This window comes from Chenopodium album, chromosome 24 (genome assembly GCF_948465745.1).
Source record: "Chenopodium album chromosome 24, dcCheAlbu1.1, whole genome shotgun sequence".
Taxonomy (NCBI): Eukaryota; Viridiplantae; Streptophyta; class Magnoliopsida; order Caryophyllales; family Amaranthaceae; genus Chenopodium; species Chenopodium album.
In genome coordinates, this window is record NC_137857.1 from 13,953,788 (window position 1) to 13,978,309 (window position 24,522).

General features: G+C 33.2%; 2 protein-coding genes across 2 annotated transcripts; one reads left to right on the forward strand and one right to left on the reverse strand.

Moving 5' to 3' along the window:
* The first annotated feature begins 9,060 nt into the window (after window positions 1–9,060).
* Window positions 9,061–14,740, forward strand: LOC145610105 (ACT domain-containing protein ACR11-like). The gene is made up of 10 exons (XM_081665368.1): window positions 9,061–9,422; window positions 10,157–10,220; window positions 10,314–10,439; window positions 10,721–10,815; window positions 11,444–11,528; window positions 11,633–11,692; window positions 12,212–12,267; window positions 13,784–13,889; window positions 14,239–14,307; window positions 14,397–14,740. The coding sequence occupies exons 1-10, from the start codon at window positions 9,292–9,294 to the stop codon at window positions 14,457–14,459; spliced, it is 855 nt and encodes a 284-aa protein (XP_081521494.1). The 5' UTR covers window positions 9,061–9,291; the 3' UTR covers window positions 14,460–14,740.
* A 4,836-nt stretch (window positions 14,741–19,576) lies between these two features.
* LOC145610576 (putative F-box/LRR-repeat/kelch-repeat protein At1g11620) lies at window positions 19,577–21,004 on the reverse strand. Its single transcript, XM_081665888.1, has one exon. It carries the CDS (start codon window positions 21,002–21,004, stop codon window positions 19,577–19,579), a length of 1,428 nt encoding a protein of 475 aa, XP_081522014.1.
* Between the last annotated feature and the right edge of the window lie 3,518 nt (window positions 21,005–24,522).

The window sequence follows — 24,522 nt, forward strand, 5'->3', positions numbered from 1 at the left end:
TCCAGTTGATTAGTCAAATTATTTTTCATTAAAAAAAATGGTTTTGTTACCAAGGACAGACGCAAATCAATTAAATTAACTCATACATAATCAAACTTGTAGTTTTAAGCATCCAAAATCTGAATGGCTTCTTAATTTCTTAGTTGATTAGTCAACTTATTTTTCATCAAAAAATTGGTAAGGGAAAAAATAATTGGGGAAAAAAAGAGAGAGAGTTAGAGAAATAACCGAATAGGAAGAAGTGCACGCCGATCGGAATTTTAATTGGAGCATTGACTGGCGATGAGATTTAGAGCATCAGAGGTGGTGATTGATTAGATCTTGAGAGGAAGTAAGGTGAGAGGAGAGACCGAGAGAGTAGTGTAACAGCTAGGGTTGAGATTTTGAGAATGAGAATGAATAAGTGTGGGTTTTCTTTTTCGAGGAAGTCTAGAAACTTTATTAATTAAGTCAGCATTTTTTTTTTTGCTGTATACATAATAATATTATGTACACATGGGTCGGGTATAATGCGGGTAAGGGGTGGGTCAAGCGGGGCGGGGAGGGTATGGGGCGGGTCAGACGGGGCGGGACGAGTAATGCTTACAATCCACCCCCGCCCCATCACCCATGGCGGGTATGGATTATAGACCCATCCCCGCCCCAAGACCCGCCAAAGGTAGACCCATCCCCGCCCACTAACATCCCTAGCTCTTAGGCCTCCAGCATCTTACATATATAATAAGCAGGAAACATTTGAGTCCCAACAGTCTACCAATGATTCCTACTACACCCGGTTTTCCTACTCACCTTTTGTATTTGGGCAGTGGTCTGGTCCTTTACCGGGGTAGTTGGTTCATCTTCAGACTCAAATGGATGTCCTCATATATGGGAGAATATATATATCAAAGGTTGGATTATTTTGGTAGAAGTGGCGAAAGGTTGGATTATTTATGTTAAATCTTCCTTATATATATTATATGTATACACAGTGAATGAAATAAGAGATAGAATATTCCATTTTATATAGAATTAGGAGAATATATAGTTTCCAACACCAAACTAATTCTTCTCAAAGCATCTACACTTACATATAACTTATTAAGAGAATATTTCAAAATTTTCACCTTATACCTCAGAGCAAGAATGTCGGCACATGACAACTACAAATTGTAACCCGACCAATACTTGTCAAATTTTACAAGCATTGGTTGCACCATTTCATTTAAGTAATCATAAGGACCTTTATCCGTCTCAAGCAAATGGCGAGGCACCCTTGAAATACACATTAAAAGTAGGATAATTCTCCACTGAAAACATACAATTAACCTCATAAAAACAACTCCAAAAAATTGTGAATCATGCTTACTTTTTCCTACTCCTTTAAAAGGACTGAATATATGATTGAAATGAAGCATGGCTAGATCACAAGTGAAGAAAACATCTTTGAAGTAAAGCAAAGTGTCAAGCATTTTATACTTGGAATTCCAACAGACTTGCATATCAAAATTTAATTTCCTATTTACATCTAGGTGAAATATCTTATGCGCACAATCATATAGTTCTTCACTTCTATGAGAAGATAGTGATCAACTTTATCAATGAACCAATTTTATTAATAAGATTAATAAACATCAATATATACTCCCTTCATTTTAAAATATTTCCTACATTTCTCCATGCGCGAAATTTAGGAGGAAAGAAAAATTGGTAAAAATAACCCCAACTGTCGTTGGTTCGCTCAAAATAATTCCAACTTTGGATTATTTTTGAATAACCCGAACTTTGGGGGTTATTCGCTCAGTATGGTTCCATGTGACCGGTTACTTGTTAAAGAGGTAATTGTTTTTTGGGTTTAAGTGACTCGTATCACCATGTGAATGGTTAAAAATAAATTAAAAAATAACTAAAAAAAAAAAGACACAGCCCCAACCTGAACCCATGAAAACCCCACCACCACCCACGTCCGGCACTTCGGTGTCCCTCCTCGCACCAGCCCAGCCCAGACCCCCTCCAGTACCGCCAACCCAGCCTTCCTCCCCAACCGCGGCCCGGCCTTACCCGATGCTCTTTCCCTGAAACCCCCTTTGTTAAACCACCGTAAAACAAACCCAAAATCCTGTAAAAAAATACCAGTTCGCCGTATAAACACCAATTTGGGGGTTTGTGCAATGGGCTGGTTTTTTTTTTAAAAAAAAGGGTTTCAGGTACTTTAATTTTTTTTTTATTTTTTTTTTGTGCAGTGGAGGTTACGTGATTTAGAGGGAAAGAGGAGGGAGGCGCCAGCACCTGCGTGAGGGAGGGATGGTCTGGGAGCCAACACCGGCGTGAGGAAGGGTCAACGGTGGCGGTTGGGGACTCTGGAAGCAGCCGGTGCCGGAGTTATTGAGGGTTGTCGGGTATTGATCCTCTCTAAATATTTTTAGTTGTTTTTGTTTTTCTTTTTTATTTTTAAATTTTTTTTAAAAAACCAATCTTTTGGTATGACGTGTCCCTGTAACTTGTGTCCCTATAACTTGATAACAAGTTTGGTGACCGGTTGGGACTGTTTAAAGCGAATAACCCCCAAAGTTCGGATTATAAAAAAATATTCTAAAGTTGGGATTATTTTGAGCGAACCGGCAAAGTTAAGATTATTTTTACCAATTTTTTCTAGGAGAAACTGGAGAAATTCATAAAGGCCATGTTTGGTAAATGGCTTTTTGGTGGCTTTTTGGTTAGCTTATGGCTTATGGCTTTTTTATGTGGTCAAACAGCCAAAAATGTGTCAGGTAATTGGCTTTTTAGCTAGTGAAAAAGCTAGCTTTTAAGCCAAAATGAAAAAGCTGCTTTAAGTAGCTTTTTTTGTTGGCTTTTGGCTTGTTGGCCCACAAATTATCTAATAAACAGCGAACAACCAACAATTAATTTACCAAACACTTTTATAAACAGCCAGCTTAAACAACCAATTTCAAAAGCCATTATAAACAGCCAAACATACCAGCTGGTCAAACAAGCCAAGCCAACAGCCAACCGCAAACAACCAACAGTCACTTGCCAAACAAAGCCAAAATATGGAGGTAGTGGGATAGGTGGTAAAATAAAATATTTTAAAACGCAAAAGTTGTACAATTGAGAATTGGAAGAGAGAGAATATGAAATTAATAAAATCTAATTTATGTGGGGTTCACTAGTTAAGATTAAAGGGGTTCACTAGTTAAGATTAAAGGAAATAAATATTGTAAAAGCTTATCAAATAAGGAAATGGAGCAAGTATTCAAAAACTGCTAGAATTGGAAAGTGGAGTAAGTATTTAAAAACAGTGCACATAAAACAATGCCTTATCACAACTTAACCTTCCTCTAGGAACCAGACGTCACTTCAAATAATATATCATGACTACATCATTGTAAGTTACATTATCAATGGTGATAGAGAGTATCCTATTATCTTATTTTCACTAGCTAAGAAACATACATGTCTCATTAACAATCAGTGGCGGATCCATGATTCCAAACTAGGGGTAGCACTAAACGAAGGGGGAAAAAAATTATACACCTACTAACTTGAAACTCAAACTAATTTAATTTTAAGTTGGTAATAAGTTATCAAGTTAACTTTTTGCATAATGTATAGTGACTATGTGAAAAAAGTTAACATCAAATTTTTGAATATATATAGATTTTACATTGAGTTATTATCTGCAGTGATAAATTATATATGTACACAAAATACTTTGAATTACAATCATATAAAAGTAGTCAAATTATAAGATATTACTAACTTTCTCCATAGACAAATTATCCATACTATTAACTGTTCGTAACCAATTTTTTATGAGAGTTAACTTTTATTTAATTGAACATTAATGTCAAAAATGTGGAAATTAATAATTTGGGAAGAATCAATATTTTATGGAAGTCATTTTTATCTAAATCTATTTGAATATAAATGTCAAGAAAGAAAAAAAAAATATCATGAAAAAGGAAAGTAATTTGGGGATTAAAATATTAATGACGCAATCTTTAAAAAAATAATAAATAAACATTGATATTCGGGAAAAAAAAACAACAAAGGCATAGAAAATAGAAATGAACCAAAAATTAGCATGGGAGGAGATTCAAACCCAACTCAACTGCCTAAGAAAGTTTTGATCAACACCTTAGTTACCACTGAAGCAGCTTCAATTATTCCACAAGATAAGCATTATTTAATGGTTATATTGTATTTCACATGATACATTTTTTGTAAACAATTTTTTTTTCTTTTTTCTGGGGGTAGCACGTGACCCCCCCCCCCCCCCCCCCCCCGGGTCTCAACATGGATACGCTAGTGTTAGCAATACTTACCCCATCATATGGAGGAGCCAGGGTCCTAAACCTAAGAATTCTTATATGGGGTGTCCAAGTATTATCAACAAAGTGAGAAGTGACACAAATAATGTTATGTTGCCTAACATGATTTGATTTTCAGTTATGAATTGTTAAACAAATGTTACCTAAAACATCAGACAACAAATGTTTTAATTTATTCCTCTCTAAAACCAATTATTGCATTGTTTTGTACAGGCGGGTGTACCATGCGTAACATGCACATGATACACCTGAAAGAACATTACCCTATAAATAAAAAACATAACTTATAAATAAATAAAAGAACACATCTTATAAACAAGGAAAATTTGTGAGGAAGATCTTTTAAGAGGTCGACTTTGTGAATAAGGACCTTTTAAGAAAAAAGTTATGAGAAATTATGGATCTTATAAGCTGTGTGAGGTCGTCAAGAAGGATTTTGGTTGGGTTTTTGTCTAGTATACGCATGACTCCGGCATTGACTATCAGGTTCCTAGTACATGTCACTTAAAAAAGACTTTCCCCACACTTTCCTCCATTTCAAATAATCCCGTGCTACGCACATGAGGGGAAACGTGGGGAAAATAATAAGTAATTGGGGGTCTTTTTTCAGTGTCATATGCTTGGCACGTGAAAGTCAATGCTAGAATCAGGCGTTGACTAGCCAGAAAACCAACCAATGCCCCTTTTTTCACAACCTCACACAACTTATAAGGTCATTTCTCACAACTTTTGTCTTAAAAGGTCCTTCTTCACAAAGTTGCTCTTTTAAAAGGTCATTTTCGCAAATTTTACTATAAATAAAAGAACATTACCTATAAATAAAAAATTGTAGTTATAATAATTTATTATACATTACAAACGAACATAGAGTACATCATTATTATGAAAAAGAACATCACATATAAATTAGGGAACATTACATATAAATAAAAGAACATAACTTATAAATAAAAGAACATTACATATAAGTAAAAGAACATAACTTAAAAATAAAAGAACATTACATATAAATAAAAGAACATTGCCGTTCTGAAAAAACACATTACATATAAAAATAAAGAAAATTACATATAAATAATGGAAAATGCTACTACCCAAACCCATGGAAGAAGATGATGAACAACAATGCATGGTAGTGCAAAAAATTCAAACAATCAAATAATTTTATGATAATCAAGCTTCATAAGAACATAAAACATCATCACAAAACACAAAATAAAGGTAAAAAGAACAAGCAAAGAGAGTTCACCATTGAAGCACAACCTAGGGTTTCAATGAAGTAGAACAAAGATGAACAAAGAAAGAGAAATCATGCCTCAAATGAGTAAAAAAAAACCCTTGCAAAGTGAATTAATAGTGGAAATCAAGCAAATTAAATAGAACACTCAATTGCAAATTCGTTCTTTAGCGAAAATCAAAAATACCCAAATTTCACAAATCATGAAAAATCCAAAAATTTGGTTGTGAAATTCGGATTTAGGAGTGTTAAATATAGTAAAAATGTGTTTGTAAGTGATGAATTAAGCACATAAAAGCTATAAACATCAAAAAATAAAATAAATTGAAATAAGAAGTTAGAAAGAGGATTTGGTTCTGAATCGTTACTTGCCTTTCTGAGGTAGGGATGTCCATTTTTTTTACTTAAAGTTTTTCTTCTACCTCTCTTTTTTCAGTCTCACTACCCTCATTTGTTTTGTCATTCGGGAAATGCAACCTGAGGGGTACTTTGTGGAGAGGAGAGAGAGAAAAAATGAAGTGGTGAAAAAAATCGGAATAATTCACTTGTTCGAAGGACACCATTCATTTCAGAAAGAAGGACCGGGGATGATGGTACGAAGTGAGTCATAGAGTCACATTTGCCTAAATTGGTCTCTACTCGATTCTTATAGTAAAAAGTATTACATGCGATGCCAAAGGCACACAAACATAGATTCAATTTGCTACAAACTAAATTAGGCTAAATTGGTTAAATATTATGCACACATAATTCTAAGTATAAGTGACCACTTCAATTAACAATAAGATTAAAAAAGGAATGAACCTAAACCGGTCATCCAAATTATTTTATTAGTCGTGATATTCAATTACATGATCACTTTAAACATGCAATATGGTGATAAGCTATAATAATAGAAAAATAATTATATTAAAAGCAATAATTTAACCATAACATCGTTAGTCAAATCATCAAAGATATAACAATAACCCTAAACATGATATTAGCAAATAATAATAATAAGATTAAGTAATTAAATTAATAAATTACTAACATTACGCACGCTCCTTCAAATTGTTACATCATGAATAAATTGTTAGTAATTTCAAAAGTAGAACATTTAAAGATCTTTTTCCTTAGCGTGGATCGGGATTGAGCATTCCTCTCCTTTAACTTGGATTAATAACACCTTCATGCCTTAGTCAAAAGGTAGAACCTTCGGATCTTGTTTTGGACTTTGAATTACTTGAATAGAGTTAGAAATAAAGCTAAGAACAATAGAATTGTAAGTCAAAGCTTTACGTCTAAGCCTTTTGAAAAATAAGGGATGAAATATAGTTGCTAGGATCTCAAAATCGCCTCCACGAAAATCAGAAAAGATGATGGTATTTGTAGACTTAAAATTGAGTGAGATTTTAAGAAAAGATAGAATTTAGAAAACGCGTCACGGGTTAGCAGTGTTGCGGTTTTTGTTTTTTATCATATCTTTTGATCCCAAAGTCGAAGTAAGATAAATAATATACCGTTATAAAGCTCTAGAAGTCTACTTTCCAACAAAATTAGAATCAGATCATTGATATTTTTATTTATTTTCAAATATATAGCAAAATAGTGGGAGGGTGTCAATTTTTGATAGAGTTTATTTTGATCGTATATTTTTTGTAATAGCTTGGAATTAGGCATATGATATATCATTGGAAAGATTATTTCAAATTCTATCCAACCATATAATATTTGAATATAAACTATGAGGTTTGAAAATCAGATTTATTTGATTTGGGCATTAATTATGGGAAAATTTGTAAATTACAACCCAAAAAGGAGTCATGTTTTGAAATTACCACCCATTAAAACTTTTATTTTAAATAACCACCCATTAAATTAAAAAAACATTTCAAATTACCACCTTTTTTGGAATTTCGGTGGAAAATCCGGTTGAGGGCCCCACATAACGGCTAAAAACGGTGAATTTGACTCTTTTAAATGTTTCCCTCCTCGATTTTTTTTCTTTATAAATTATCCAACATCAATTCACAACTTTTGCCCCAAATTTCATCCAAATTTCCTCAAATTGCAGCTGGTACATGTCTGAAATTTTGGAATTAGGGTTCTTGGGGCAATAAAATTGGGGGTTTCTGCAATTTTGGAATTAGGGTTCTTGGGGCTTTAAAATTGGGGGTTTTTTGCAATTAGGCTACATGTCTGAAATTGTAAAGGGTCCCAATTTCTCACCTCAAGCTCGCCATTGACATCACCATTTGACAGGAGCTTCACCTACGCGCTTTTGGTCCCCAGAAAACACACCAAGATGTCGACTTCAACAGCACATGCAAGTACAAATAGGGTCCCAATTTGCAGAAAAAAAAAAGTTAGGGTTCTGATTCAACCCTTAAGGGTTAGTTGCAAAGTTGACAGAGAATTAAAGGAAGAAAAAGGGGAAAGATTGATGCTTTTGGATGAATTAATTGAAGAAATTGATGAGAGAAGATGTTTTTTTTTTTGAGTTTAATGTTCAATCAGAAGGTTAGGTCAAGGGAAATGAAAAAAAAGGAGGGAAGTTGATAAGGTGGGGCCCTCAACCGGATTTTCCACCGGAATTCCAATGTAATCTGAAATGTTTTTTAATTTAATGGGTGGTTATTTAAAATAAAAGTTTTAATGGGTGGTAATTTCAAAATAGGACCCTTTTATGGGTGGTAATTTATAAATTTTCCTTAATTATGAAAAGAGGAAATTGGGCTAAGGTTTAAGGATTTTCGGTTAAAAAAAAGGGGCTTTTTGGGTTTTATGGATAAAAAATGGATTAGAAAAAAGTAGTAGGATAGAACAAAAGGTCTATTCTAGATCCATTACGCGAATCAGACCAAATTAGGCAATGAATGTTCTATCGTCGTCAGGCTTTTGGTCGAGGCGACATAAATTTTAGGTGTCTACACATAGTGGTTCACTATGTGTTTAAGTCGAAACGATTGCGATAATGAGTGGTTTAGTTAGAATCCCGATTTGTTTAATTTTGAATCATAAGTATATGATGCGATTCAACTCTCGACCAGGATATATCACCAAATCTATAAATTACTTCAAAAATATTCGATATTAACTTTACTTTTAAAAATGACCATATAGCTTATAATCTATTGACTCTTATGTTGCCCAAAATTTTAAAAAGAGAAAAGATAGAAAAGTTAAAAAAGATTACACTTCCAAAAATAAAAAAATAAAAAAAATTAACACACATATCACTCAGAGCTAACACAATTGGCTTGCATACACCAAACACGTCACTATTTCTACATCTTCCTCCTTATCACAAGGTGGAAATTACAATACAACATCCTCTTGAAAATAATAAATTCCAAAATTCCAATAATTTTCTATTTTTTTTTTCCTTTAATTTTCATATAAAAATAAAAAAAGACAAATAATCCAAGTCAATAATAATAAGAAAACAGCCATATATTGTCACACAAAAAGTCTTTTTCTTCTACACGCACTAATCTCATATAATGGCGGATAATCCAATATCAAAAATAACATCATCCAACCACACTTCATATTCTTCTTTCATTACTATAAACCAAATTCATTTCATCCATTTCTTCAATTTCTTCTTCCTTTTTCTTTACTTTTTCGTTTTCCTCTAGAATCCTCCACCTCTTTTTTCTCACCAATCTTTTTTTTTCCAGATCTTCCCATTAATTTTTAATTTCTGGGTATTTTTCTCTTCAATTAAATTGGTTGATTTCATCGATTTTTGCAAAAATGGCGGTTGCTATGGCTTCTGGGAGCTTAGCTGGAGCTCATACTCTTTGTAGAAGTAAAGATGTCCCTTTTTCTGCTAAGGCTGTGTTTGGTATTTCTTCTCGGAGGCTCTGCTTTTTTCCCCGGCAAAAGTATGATTTTTAATTTTAATTTTATTTTCTCTTTTATTTGTCATTTTTTTAATGTTTAAAATGAGGTGTTCAAGTGATATAGACGAGATTTGATCTTTACAACTGTCGTAAATGACTTTAACTAACTAAGCTAGCTGACATTCTCGAATCAATTTTAGTCTTATGCTTAATTTTGTTATGATTTAATATCATGTTAGTTGATTGCTTTGATTGGGCATTGTTTGTCATATACTCGCTTCGTCTCTAAAAGTTCTTTGTGTTTGGACATAGATTGTCTCTCAAAAAAGTCAAAACATAAACAATTTTTTAGAGATGGAGGGAATATGATGTTGGTGGCCTTGGTGTAGCAAATAGTGCAGAATAAATATATTGCAACATTGAACTGATATTGATGTTGTTAGTTGATTGCTTTGGATGCATATTGTATACTATGTTGCTTAGCTTAAATTTGATTTTAATACCAGTATGTTTTTTCACACTGAATCAGCTTAAAATTGATATTGATAGTTGATTGCTTTTGATGGTATTGTATATTATGTTACTTAGCTTAAAATTGATTTTGATATCAGTTTGTTTTTCACCATGAATCAGCTTAAAATTGATGGTGATAGTTGATTGCTTTGGATTAGTTTTGTATATTATGTTGCTCAGCTTAGAATAAATTTTAATATCAGTATGTTTAGTTGGATTGCTTAGAAAGAAACATTTTTTAATATTACTGTTCTTTGCATCAGATTCTCGGTATTGACAACACCAATCTCTGTTAGTCCACAAGCATCCTTGTCTACAGCTGTGGAGGTATATTAGCTCAATTTATGGCTATGGGTTGAATTCTTTGATCTTCAGTTTTATAAACTTATGGTTATGATTGTTTTCATTTTGTGTTGTTAGGATGGAAGCTACCGAGAAACAGAAGATGTCCCGACCCCAAAGGTTATAATAGATCAAGATTCGGATCCAAATGCAACTATTGTGGAGATAACCTTTGGTGATCGTCTGGGTGCCCTTCTTGATACTGTATGTTACCCAATTATGTTGCTTATTGTTGTTATTGCTATACTCTGAATACTCATATATACGATGATACAAATACTCACTCTGGCTAGGTTTAGCTGCTACATTTTTAGTTGAAATTACAGTATCATGATTCAATGTGACTTCTGATTCCGGACAGAGGGAGTATATATATTTGGTTTACTTTGATGGTTTTATTATAATAATTACTCTGCGAACTTGTGATTACTCTGCTATGGTACTCAATGCTACCATCATGTGATCATTTACAATCTGGTTTCCAGATGAACGCACTGAAAAACCTTGGGCTCAATGTGGTGAAGGCAAATGTCTTTCTGGATTCATCTGGGAAGCACAACACTTTTGCCATTACTAAAGCGTATGTCTGGTGCCGTTATTTGGATTCTATTTTTATTGTTATTTTGCATTACTAATTGAAAATATAATTGTTAATTCTTCCTTTCCTCCAATTTTTTTCCGCATGCTCAATGCCAATTCTATGTGCTTTATCTCTCTATCTGAGGCTTGCCAATTTGTTATCTGTTTAATGTATTTCATCATTTCAGTGTTTTGAGTTATTTTGTCTGTTTGTCAGCACTTAACAGCTTCTGCCAATCCTCTTTTGCTCCTTTGAATCCGTGGCTCATTATATTTGTTTCATAACTGAGATTGATTCCAGATATGAGCTTTTGCAAGCTGTCAGATGTTTGACACCTTTGCTTCTGCTGTTTTGCTCCTATGTTATGAAAATAAAGTTTGTTTAATTATTTTTATATAAAGCTCTGCAAGCTCTTCTATACATTGCATTATCAACTGAACATCTAAAAAAAAAAAAACTTGTTAGTTGTCACATGCTATTATAGAGAGTGCAATGGTAATCATAATAAGAAATGCCCTTTTCGTGTTTCAGATTGATTGCAGTTTTGCTCATGCATGTAATATTTCTATTTTATTTTTTAATTGGAAATCTGCATCCCTATTAATATAATGTGCTGAATTTCTTGTAGTGATACTGGAAGAAAGGTTGATGATCCAGAGTTGCTGGAGTCAATTCGCTTGACTATTATCAACAATCTGCTTCAATATCATCCGGTATTTCCATCTTTACCAAGCTTTTCTCAAGCTTGAGATTCATTATAATAGCAGAGGAAATATAAATACTATACATAACTTCATTTTGATACTCTCTTTTTTAGGAATCAAGTGAGCAATTGGCTATGGGAGCAACTTTTGGAATCTCCCCGCCAAAACAAGAGGTTGCACATCCAATGATCTTCAAACTTGATATTATTTTATGAATTCTGTCTTGGATTTTGCATTGTTCATGTAGTATTTGACCGTAATTGCATAATGGACCGTGTTGGTCAAGAACAATATCTTTGTACTTCTTTTTCAATCTCTCTTCTGTTTCAATATAATACATTAACAAAAATATTTTTTCAAGGGGCAAATATCTGTTTTCTTGTTTTGCAATAAAAAGACATTTTTCAGGAAAATCCTGGTTAGGTGAAAGAACAATCACATCAGTCAAGAACTCTATTGTTATTAATACTAGTGCAAGATATCATAGCTGCCTTTATTATTCTCGAGTTCAGTTTCTCATCAAACTGTTTGACTATCTGTATGCTTTAGTTTACTTTGGTCGCCTTTTCTTTTTTCTCTTTTAAAGACATCAGGCATTGCAGAAAACATATAGTCATATACCTCCCGTTTGATGCTTGGTTTCTGTTATTTATTATTTCTCCCCATCTCTTAACAAATATAAAATTGGGCAGGTTGATGTGGATATAGCAACACATATAAGTATTAAAGACGATGGTCCGAGCCGCAGGTAATGCGTTGCATGTTTGTTATACTTTATCTATTGTTTCTTAACTTTTTTTTTTGGCAACAATATAACATTTGCATTATTCTTATATCAAATTGACCGCAATTTTTTTACCATAATACTTCAACTATTGTTTTTAGATGATCTGTTTGACTTTTAACTTTATTCACATAAGTTACTTTGATCGTCTTTGTTTTATACGTAAGGTAGATTATAGTCTATGTGAGATCGTGTTAAATTCATTTCTATATTAACAGTACAATGTTAATGTTTAAAGATATTGCCATCATGCCTACTTGAAGCAGGTCATCTATATAAATTATTCTGTATATAAGAACAGAGGAAGTATATATTATAATGAATGTTAAAATATCATTTTTTTTTTTTTTTTTTTGTATGATATCTAACAAGAATGATCACAAATTTCAATGGTTTAAATTGTGAATTGGTAACTGTGAAAGTCAACTTGTTACTACTAAAAAGAACGGAGAAAGCCTGTGTGTTATACTTATTTTGTTTACTAATTCGAATTAACTTTACCAAAAGTGGATCTCTGTAATAGTCTATTGGAATAAACTTGTGTGATGAAATGTATGTTCAAGTTTGTTAAATGAACTCAGTATACTAGGATTGAAGCTTTATTGCTTAAAAATCTTACATCTGTTACAAGTACTTTTCTTCTTCTTCTTCCTCTTTTTTTTTTTTTTTTTTTTTTTTTTTTTTTTTTTTTTTTTTTTAATTTATAGTTTTCATTCACTTTTGAGGTACAAAGCTGTCAAAATGTAAGGAGGCCTGCTGAACTATCTTACGCCTTTGATAAGTATTAGGAGCTTTGATTTTCACAAAAAGTTACTTTTGTGTAGTGAGTCATACAATGCTTTTGAATTGGTCGCTTTTCCATATGTGCAACCTATCTTGTAGATCTTTACTTCCTAACCTTCTTATCAAGTATTACTATTTACTAATTGTTTTTTCAAATCATTGCTCAACATTATTATTTCTGCCCTGTTCTCCTTGCCTTATGTTATCTTATTTCAGATTTAGTAAGTTAAAGTTCAAATTCTGATAAGGTAAGACAAGTTAAGGTTTAGTTAGTTAAGGGTAAGATTATTTAACTATTTATTAAGAGCTAATATGTTTTAATAGTTCAGATTAAATAAGTTAAAAATTTTATTTTCTCCACTTTATTTTCAAATAAGATAAACTCAGGTCTAATAAATTTATACTCATTCCTGTCAAAAAAAAAAAAAAAAAAAAAAAAAAATTATAATCAATTCCTGACCGGACCCTTCGCTTATCTGTCTATTCTTATGATCCATCCTTGCCTCTTTAAAGAAAAAAATAATAAAATTAGACCATTGATGGTGTATAAGTGTATAACAGCATCTAATCTACTATGTTAATTTGTGATTATGACCTTAAACTACAGATCTTTCAAGTGAATGATTACTAACAGCAGTTTTCCAGATATTAACTTTGTTAAAGGCTGTATTTAACAAAATAAAAGTTCATCTTGCAGCTTGCTTTACGTTGAAACTGTTGATCATCCTGGATTGTTGGTGGACCTGGTGAAAATGATAACTGACATTAATATTTTTGTTGAATCTGGAGAATTTGACACTGAGGTAACTTTAACTATCTCAGCACTCTCTTTTGGAGTTGAGAGTTATTTCGCTTGTTGGACATCTGCATATATGCTAGCAATTATATATACTCCATACATTTTTTTCTACTGAATGAAAAAAAAAATGGCTTGCTAATGATTGAATTTGGAGAGGTCCAAAAGTAAACTTTCAATGGCTTCGAAGTATTTTTTTTTTTTTTTTGTTCTTTAACTAGTGTAAATTTAATGTGCTTATCCTGTGATTCCTCGACTTGCTGTGAATTTTGTATTTTCGCTGTCTGTTGGCTGCTTTGATGAAAATTAAAAGCAAAGAAGGCGTAACTTAAATAACGCTTTCAATCAATGTATAGGGTTTACTTGCAAAGGCCAAATTTCATGTCAGTTATCAGGGTAAAGCCTTAATAAAACCTCTTCAGCAGGTAAAACTTTTGCTAAAGACATTAGATTCTTCAGTAAACATTTGTGGTTTATGTCAGTAACGTTAGTCTAACGAGTTGCAATGGCTTAGGTTGTTGCAAATAGTCTGCGGTACTTTTTGAGACGACCAACAACAGAGGATGCAAGTTTTTGACCTGTTGAAAAAACAATGAAAACTAATTGGACAGGTATATTATTGATTATGTCATCATGGTTCAACTATTGCACCTATTCTTGGTTGCAACTGTTGTAAAAATCATCATTTAATATGTAGGAAATTGAACAAGCACATTTTTTAATACACAATTGATGTACCTGCTTCTGTAAATTGATTTATGTGAAACTCAGAAATTGAGTACACACCCTGGTCAAATTTGGTCATTGTATATTTGGAGTTACCTCCACATAATCCATGCAGAAATTATTTAACTTTAATAGTATATGTTCTCAAACGCTCAATTTACTACGTATGCTCTTTGTGATGGCTTAAGGATCCTTGGTTCTTAGCATTGAGCCGCAGTATATTGAAGAGAGAAGAGGCTTTTTGACTCGAATGAATAAAAACCAACTAATTCTCAATTGAGAATTGGTGTGGTGTTTGGGTTTATAGTCATTTGTGGTTTATGTCGATAAAAAAATTGTTTGGAAGTAACTTATATATGTGAGAAGACAAGTCTTATACAGTAGTTTATTTTTGACACAAAAATCATTAAAACAATTGAAATTTCAATCCTTTAAAGTGAAGTTTGAAGTTTTCAAAAAAAAAAAAAAAAAAAAGGTGAAGTTTGAAAATTTGATCCTCATCTTTTCATAATTTTGTCGAGCAAGGGCGAAATGGTGGGTAGTAAGAGCATCTATTGTAGCTTGCTTTTCAACATCCATTTTTAAACTACAACTCTTTTTAGCAACAAGTGTTCCAATGGTAAGCTACAATAATTTGTAGCTAACAAAAAATAAAATTTTAAAAATAAATAAATAATTGTACACATGTTACAATATGACTGGAGTTTATTTGTCTATTTTTCAATAAATCATGTAGCTTGCATGTTACTCAATTTTTTGTTCTCCAATGATAAGCATGTAGCTAGAAACTTTATTTATATTGCAAGCAAGTCCTTACAATAAACCATTGGAGATGCTCTGATGATACTGAATTGTTTCATTAGATATTTAGTTCTTAACATGAAGGCAGTTTAATTTATTGAATTGCTCAATGAGGAATTATTACTGGTTATGTAAACAAAACAGAGAAAAGTGCCACACTCTAGGGAGAGATGATGTTCCCTAATATATTGGAACAAAATATCTTTGTGGTGTTTGAAGAGTCAAATATACATTGGGTGTTGAACAGAAAGTTGGACCAAAATCCCCAATAATGACCAAACTTGAAAAACTCGAATTTAATGGGTCAAGTCCAACTCGAAATTTACCTGACCTTTTGAGTGACCAATTACCAGATAAAAATATACGAAGTATATTGTAATGATATGAAATAGAGGGAAAAAGTGAGAGTGAGGGATAGCTCAAGTGGTTAGAGCTTCCTTGGTTTCAAGAGATCTTGAGATCGATTCTCACCCCTGCCCTTGTGGCTCTCTAAAAAAAAAAAAAAAAAAAAAAGTTGCATTGTACTTTTGTGTTATAATATCACTATAATAATAGTTCAATTAATTTCATTATTATTTACTCATTTTTAAGATAATTTAACTAATTTTGATGTACATCTAAAATGCATTTGAGATGCTGTTTTCTTCTAAAAGTTTGACAAATGTGAACACCAAAGATATAACAAAATTTAAACAAGTAATTAAGTGCCCTTGACTTGACGGATACACTTGTAACCAAAGATTTTGGATCAAGGTTCAATTTTCTTGACTTGTAATCGAAAATGATTCCAACAAGACTTTAATCTAAATTCCCAACCCAAATCTAACCCAACTTAACCGGTCTAGTTGACATATCAGGATCAAAAGGGTTCAAGGGTAGTTCAAACTTCAAAATATGGTGAAGTCTTTTCTGGTTTAATGAAATTGTCTAAAGCATTTATAAATGGTAGTAGATAAAAGAAAGACTGTAACATTTGAGCAGAATGAGGTGAGAAGAACTGGAGAAGATGAATAGACAGTTAGACACTAAGACTTTCCTCTAGGGCTAGGTGCTTGCGTCTCTGGAGTTTGATCAGATTAACCAATGCAGCAGCATTGCCAGCATAGGACAGGACATGAAAGAAAATATACAGGTCGGGTCAATAGAGGGATGTGTAATGAGAGAGGGGAAATTCTCTGTTTCTCGTATTGAGAAACGAAATTTGTTTCTCATGGGGACATTTTCGTGAATAATCAACAACTTTTTTCATAATTGTGGGCTCCACAATTGAATAAAGTTGTTAGTTTATTTATGAAAATGCCATGTGAGAAACAAATTTTGTTTCTCACTATGAGAAACTGGGGCATCCTCATGAGAGAGAAAACAGTGGAAGAATAACACTAGAAGTATGTGAAGTATCAGACAACTTGATCATAAACTAGAAGTTGAACAGAACCACATGAAATTTTTATGGTAAGATATAAACAAATAACAAAGTCATACAAACAAATACCTTGCAAAGGCTGAATGATAAAGAAGCCAATCTAATGCAGGTTACGAAAACTTACTCAGGACCATTTTTCTGTAATCTGAAAACTGGTAGTGACATAAAACTGAAACAGATATGATAGTACTGACATTAAAGGATAAGAATAAAAAAGGCGTTACACATATGTAAACGAGGAGCTTGGCATGTCTGAGAGACATCTTTGTTGAATTTGTTTCATTTAGAGAAACAAATGTGTACGTCAATCCTTCATCATCGACTTGAAACATTGCTTTAATGAATGACAAGGAAACTAAACAGCCTACTTACAAACAACTAAAGCATAATAGATGATGCCTTTTCCAAATTTCAAAGGAATCCCATAAGACCAGCAAGCATCTCCTTTGTCATGGAAGATAAAAGAGAATCACTTCTTGTAATGAAATGCTTACTTTGCTGCAACTTGTTCAGTCCGAATATTGTCTTGTTCCTCTTACTAGTCTCTTTGGTTCTGCCTCTCAAACTCAAATCATTTTACTTTTTGTACATTCGATTTCCCAAAATATGCTCCTCATTTAGCTAGCATAAAATGATGGCAAGTCATTATGGCATATCTAGATCTCAAAGATACAACCTCGCCTAAACTAACAATTAAACCATGTAGGCAGACATGCATAAAACACCACCTGATTTCATGAAAATAATCAAAACCTTGGAAAAAATTTGAAGACTAGTGTCAAAGATATGTGGTTCTTTTGACTTAGATTTCGTGGATACTGGCCAGATCTAATCATAATGCTTATATGATCTGGAGTATCATTAGTATGTCGGGTTCAAAGATATTCAAAATTTAGAGGAACAAAATGATTTAGGTCTCTGTATCCTATAATCTGAGTTTATCCCAGGAGCAGTATTCACATCATCTTTTGATACTTTTTGTAGAGCAAACCATAGTTATACACTGTCCCTTGCCTATGTTTAGAAACTTCAGATACATTCTAACAGCAACAAAGGAAGGATTTGAGATAGTAGAAGATCAAATACTCCAAAAGGTCAGCAAGAGGTAGGAAGAAATTAACGAAACCTAGCATGCTGTTGGCGTTACTTGGTGATACAGGCAATCATTGATGAGTATAAACTGTTTGATTTTGCTGGGAACAAACAACTACAGCACTACTACTAGTTCATTAGTTTGGACTGATTTTATTAAACGTGGGGATTGAATAGTATGGGTATGACGGGATTGAGGTTTGACAAAAAGAATCAGATCCTAGAAGAACTATTATAACATAGACTAACACATTATTCTTAAAATAAAAAAAAAAATTTGCATAACTTTTTGTAAATAACGCAGGAATCATGTCTGCTAGCTTAACTAAAACATTCTGTGACACTGTTATAGCAGTAAAACAATGGCTAGTTATTTTGAGATTTCTTAATTTAATGGCCACCTTCGTCTAATCAATAAAAACTTAAATCAAGTAGTCAGAAACAGCATAAACTACTGTCTTATTTCATTGGAAAATATTTTTCGACTAGTGTATTATCGTCAGGTTGTCACAAATTATGCTCCTGGGTTAACCATATTAGATAATTAAATGATAGATGTCGTATGCGTTTCTTGTGAGTAAGATATGTAGCCACTGCCCAATGGCCTGTTCTAATATTACTGCTAATACTATAGAGCAGTATCAGTTTGTTGTGTTAAAGAAGACTTCAAATTTCCGAGGGACAGATTGATTTAGGTTTATGTATCTAGTGATCAATTATATATCCTAGGAGAAATATATATTCACATCATCTTGCAACATTTCTTCTAAAACAAAATAAAGTTCAACAAATCATCGGTCATTGTTCCCAGCTTATTCTCAGATTCATTCATCAAATAACGATGACCAATTGAACGAAATAAAACAAATATGGTACTACAGCATGTGCGGCTAATTCATCAGTTTGGACATTGATTTTATTATTGTGCAGATTGTGAAGTATTGGTAAGACGAGAGGTTTTGGCAGAGACATAGAATCAATTCTATTAAAACATAGATACTAACATATTCAAAAGTTTCACTACTTTCAAGCCAAGTATGAATGAAAATTTGCATAGCTTTTCTTAAATAATGCAGGAATCAAATATACAAATCTCATGTCTGCTAGATTAATGTAAACATTCTGTGACCCTTTTATAGAAAGGGTGCCTATATCACCTCCATCAACTATAAATTTTTATCAAACTGCTTTTAAACATGAATGCGAAAGCAAAGATTATAGGTATTTGCAATGTATTTATATAAAATCATAGCAATAGAAACCAACAGTAATACATCTATAATAAAGCACCAAACATAGCAGTGCCCGCTAGTTGTTCCTTTGATGAATCCAATATCACGCTATGGAAAAACACTAATTAAATTGTTTCTGCGCGCTGTTTACATAATAAATCTAGAAGAAGAACGAATCATCAAAATCACAAACACAATGAAACTCTTACACAAGTCTATAAGATCACATAACTCGACATTCCGAGAAATGGAAGCAGTACAACAATTGTCCTAATATCACAACAAAAGAAGTTAAACAATTTTCTAAGAAATGTTTATTACACTACTCTCTAATTGGTTTATTCTGAAAATTTCAAGCGGCTAACAACTTGTAAGTTGATACAAGCCATGCTTATGTACCTGTTCTTCGCCTTTGGATCTCTAAAAAGGATTCACTAAGCTCTCGACATAAGTATCTGCATAACATATTCGATTACCAACAGTCCTCCCACAAGTCTGTATCTGCTGGCTAGTAACGTCATAAGATATCAGTTCTGTTACAGGATAACGTGAAGTCAGAACGAAAATTTTACCAGAGTGTTCATCATAAGTAACCCTTGCAACTATTGCAGAACAGTTCTGTTGAAAGAAATTATATGCATCTAAACTCGAATTTTTGTTATCGTACAGAATCCACCGGTTTTTGGGCACGAGCTCTCCAACATCCTGTCTCATAATCCATATTTTGGTACTCTCAGCAGAAATACCAAATACTGCTAAAGATTTCCCAAAAACAAACAGAAACTTTATCATTCGCCTGTCAGGCAATTCAACACATCGAAATTCCTCCCTCTGAAAATCAAAGGAAAGAACATGGGTGTATTTGAACTCGCCATCTTTTCGAGCTCCATCGCTCATCATCCAATGCGCTGCCCCTTGACAGAAATAATGCTGATGCAGTAATACAGTACCATACGATTTTACATCATTTACCTGAACAGTCTTGGTCTTCCAACAATGATTATTACGCGAATAAACCTTGATCATTGACGACAATTCCTTGATAGAGATTTTATCCTTTGCACTAAATCCAATCACCTTGTAATCTTTACAAGAAGGATCAAACCCCAGAATAAAACTGTCGACGGGGCGGTCGAGGGGCCGACAAGGAGGAAGTATCAAAGATTTATTAACATAAGGGTTACATATCCTCAACATTGGATACAGTGTATGTGTAACACCATTATCTTGAAACAAAAACAAACCATTCAAAACATCCCAAATAATGCAATTTCTATGTACCACAGTAATTTGTGTAATTTCTTCAAATGTTGATTTAACGACTTTGATTACTTGTCCAAATCTTCCACGTATTCCAATTCTTTCAATTAGTAGTAACCGATTCTTGTAAGAATTCTCGTTGAAACTTTGACAGTGTTCTGTAATAAAAGCAGGGGAATCGATAATTGGAGCCCAAGATTTGCAGACGCCTCGTAATCGTAGTAGTGTTTTCACCGGCAGCTTCAGAAATATATCCGTCCACATGTCTTGAGGTAACTTCATGCCTTCCGGCCACTCGCCGCTGTGTCGGGTTTGCATTACAACCAGGGAGTTGGAAGAAAAGGGTTGTGAAGAGAAAGAAAATCTTTCAAACCGATTCTTGTAAGAATTCTCGTTGAAACTTTGACAGTGTTCTGTAATGAAAGCAGGGGAATCGATAATTTGAGCCCATGATTTGCAGACGCCTCGTAATCGTAGTAGTGTTTTCATCGGCAACTTCAGAAATATATCCGTCCACATGTCTTGAGGTAACTTCATGCCTTCCGGCCACTCCCCGCCATGTCGGGTTTTCATTTTCTGGGTTTGCATTATAACCAGGTAGTTGGAAGAAAAGGGTTGTGAAGAGAAAGAAAATGAGTGATTGCTTGAGCTGTGGAGTGTTTGTGTAATCTAATTAAGTAATTAGTGTAAATGAGAAAATGAGTTGTGGGGTTTTTTTTTATAAGAGAAGCTCCAAATGTCAGGGGCGGGAAAACTAACTACCAACAAAGTGATGCAAAATCGACTGACGTTATCAAAAGGCAAACAAAAAAAAAAAAAAATGTCGGATAATATTTAATCAACCAACTAACTAATCTTTGCAATTAGTCTTAGGTGCTGGAAGGCATTGACAGCTCTAATTCTGATAGGTCTAGTAGCTGGGTCTATCTTGATTAAGGGTTCAAGGATAGTTCAAAATATAGTCAAGTCCTTGGTGGTTCAATGGAATTGACTGAAGTATCAAATGATAGGAAAAAGATCATAGATTGTACCATTTGAGCATAATACAGGTGAGAAGAAGATGAATACATAACAAGGCTTTCCTCCAGGGCTGGGTTCTCGCGTGTCTGGAGCCTGATCAGATTAACCAACACAGCAGCATAGGACAGGACATAAAAGAAATGATGCAGTCCTGGTTAATAGCCCACAGAGGTCAATCTAGTGCACGTTATTATGAAAACTAACTACCGGATCATTTTTATGTAATCTGAAAAACAGGCAGTGAGATAAAACTGAAGCAGTAGTATAATGCTGAAACAAAAAACCGCGCTCCTAAAATGTAATTGAAGAGCTTGACATGTCTGAGAGACATTTATGGTGATAAATTTGTTGCATCAGGAGCAACAAACATGTTCATCAATTCTTGATCCTTGACTTAATTGAGACATTGCTTTAATGAATGACAACCAAACGTCCAAACTTGCAGCCTACTTACAAACAACTATAGCACAATAGATGACACCTTTCTCCAAATTTACAAGAGAATCACTTCTTGTCACGAGAGATTCACTTTGTTGCACTTGTCTAGTCCAAATATTGTCTTGTTACTACAGATCTACGCTCTTTGATTTGGTTCTGCCTCTTAAACTCGTATCATTTTACTTACATTCGATTTTCCCAAATTATGCTTCAATGGTACAAGCTCGCCTAAATCAGTAACACTTAAATCATGTATTCTGAAATTCATAAATAAATACGGGCTTGCCCAGGTTACTCTCCGTGAGAAACAAGAATGTTTCTCTCACCAGTCACCACCATACTTCATCTATTTGCAAGCCGCGTGTATTATTTATTTTTTAAAACAAAAAGCTAAAATTCGTTTGGCATCACTGTGTTTTCTATTTTTTGGTTTTTTGTTTTTCAAAATCATATAATATATGTTATATAATGGTTCAAAAATTAGTCAAACTTATCAAAATCATGATAATTTTGAAAACTGACAATAGAAAAGTAGAAACAACTTTTTCTTATTTCCTGTTTTTGGTTTTTGGTTTTCAAAAAAACTGAAAACAAAAAACAATGCCAAACAAGCCCTACGTCGTTAAACTAGACGTTTTCAGATCTGCAATTCATTATTGTCATCTTCTTCTTGGTTGCCATCATCTTCATCTCCTTCCTTCTCGCATCGCATCATCATCTTCTTCCTCGTCATCGTCTTCACCCTCCGTAACCATTTTCGGCGGCGAAAACCCTAAGAACAAAAGGAGAAACGAACGGCATATATGGTTAACCCTTAATGGTAGGAGTGTTGTCTTCTTCCATTAGTTGTCTCCATTGAAGCCTGGTTGTGAGCTCCATTGAAGGAGATGTTTATTTGATGTACTATCTGTGAAAAGGCAAAATACTAAATTGACATTTTAGCCCTTCTTTTTATCTAGGAAAATTTGACAAAAATAAGCCAACCTTTGCCCGATTAGCTTAAAATAAGCCAACCTTTTAATTAACTCAGAATAAGTCAAGCTTTACTATACGACTAATTTTGTTAAGTCACTTGACTTTATTACCTACAACAACAGGTAAAATGCTGACGTGGATGTAGCCTTTGTAGGTTTTATGATTTTTTTTTTTTTTTAATTGTATATATCTCTTCCCCTTTCCCTCCCCTGTATTGATTTGCGATTAAATCCAAAAAAAATTCCCTCCCCTGCTCATTAATTTTTTGCGATTCATCCCTTCCCCTGATCTTTATTGTTCTTCGAATAAATATAAGAAAATTCCCAAAAATTACAACCTTCTCTTCTCACATCCTTGTATTGTAATCTAATCGCAATATTAGGAAAATGCGGCAACATTCATCAGGATCAGGTTCATCTTCAAACTCCACCAATTAATTCATAATCCCTACACTTCTTAGCTAAGTCAATTAAATCAAAATAACAAAGGTCATCTACATCAACCTCATAGCCTTTTCCTTCCCTCCCATGTAAACTAATTCCCCATCAGCAACATGTTTAAAACTTCCACAATGCCAAAATCATACAGATATTGTATCAAATACTCCCATCTATCTCCCCTACCATTAACCAAAAAAATGCATATAATTATGTCAGTAATTAACGACAACAATCATCATAGTTTTTCAACCCAAAATAAAACATAATAAAATGCATAAATCATGATACGAAGTGCTAATTTCATGTTTGCAATTCAACCAAATTACAATCCCAAAATCAAATACAAAGTGCTAATATCCATAGAAAATTAGAGCAAATAGCATTTTTGTACTACAGCCAATTTCGAAACAAAGGTCTAATACATCACCATAATCATAATTTTTTATTTTTCTTTAAAAAAAGAAATGGCCTAGGGTTTAAAATTCAAACCGGTAATTGTACAATGGAGATGAGCTCCTGCAGTAGTAGCCAATTGGGGAAATGCAATGTCCTTTTCGTCTTCAAAAAACGCCTTTTTTTCCTTCTTCGTTTGCGGTACTATTGTGGTTGAAGCTCAGTAATGGCGGGCGACTTAATAAAATTAGTCACATACGAAGTAGTAAAGTTTGACTTATCTATACTTAGTATTTAAAAAAGCAAACCAAAAAAGACATATGTCATCATTCTATTACACTTCCCTATCATTTTTTTCAACTCAATGTGCCACATGTCGTTATTTATTTTTTATTTTAAATTATACAATTCTTCCTAACTCTTTCATTAAACACTTTATCTTCATCTCCCCTCTTTAATTCAATCTTTTTATTTTCTCTCTTTGATTTTAGTCCCTCCATCTTCTTTCTATTAAGTCTCATTTCAAATTAAAGTCCCAAAATTTTTATTTCTTTAATTATGTTTTCGGTTACATATTACACTCATAATTATTTATTGGTATTTTCTCACTCATTACTCATGCAATTTTCTATGAACAAGCCGTGCATTGCACGGGCCAAAAGGCTAGTTCTAAGTTAATTACTAGTAAAAGATTGACTTATTTTAAGCTAACCGGGTAAAAGTTGGCTTATTTTTGGCAAATTTTCTTTTTATCTATGGAATTGACAAAAATACACATTACAAGTTTCTCTCGGAGTGAAACTTGTATTTTCCCCTTCTTTTTATCTATGGAATTGACAA

What these genes read in the sequence shown, in the direction of transcription:
- LOC145610105 (XM_081665368.1), top strand. Translation starts at nt 9,292, where the DNA reads ATGGCGGTTGCTATGGCTTCTGGGAGCTTAGCTGGAGCTCATACTCTT. An exon ending in CCTTGTCTACAGCTGTGGAG is followed by an intron (nt 10,221 to 10,313) that starts GTATATTAGCTC and finishes TTGTGTTGTTAG; the next exon opens with GATGGAAGCTACCGAGAAAC. An exon ending in ACTTTTGCCATTACTAAAGC is followed by an intron (nt 10,816 to 11,443) that starts GTATGTCTGGTG and finishes AATTTCTTGTAG; the next exon opens with TGATACTGGAAGAAAGGTTG.
- LOC145610576 (XM_081665888.1), bottom strand. Translation starts at nt 21,004, where the DNA reads ATGCAAACCCAGAAAATGAAAACCCGACATGGCGGGGAGTGGCCGGAA.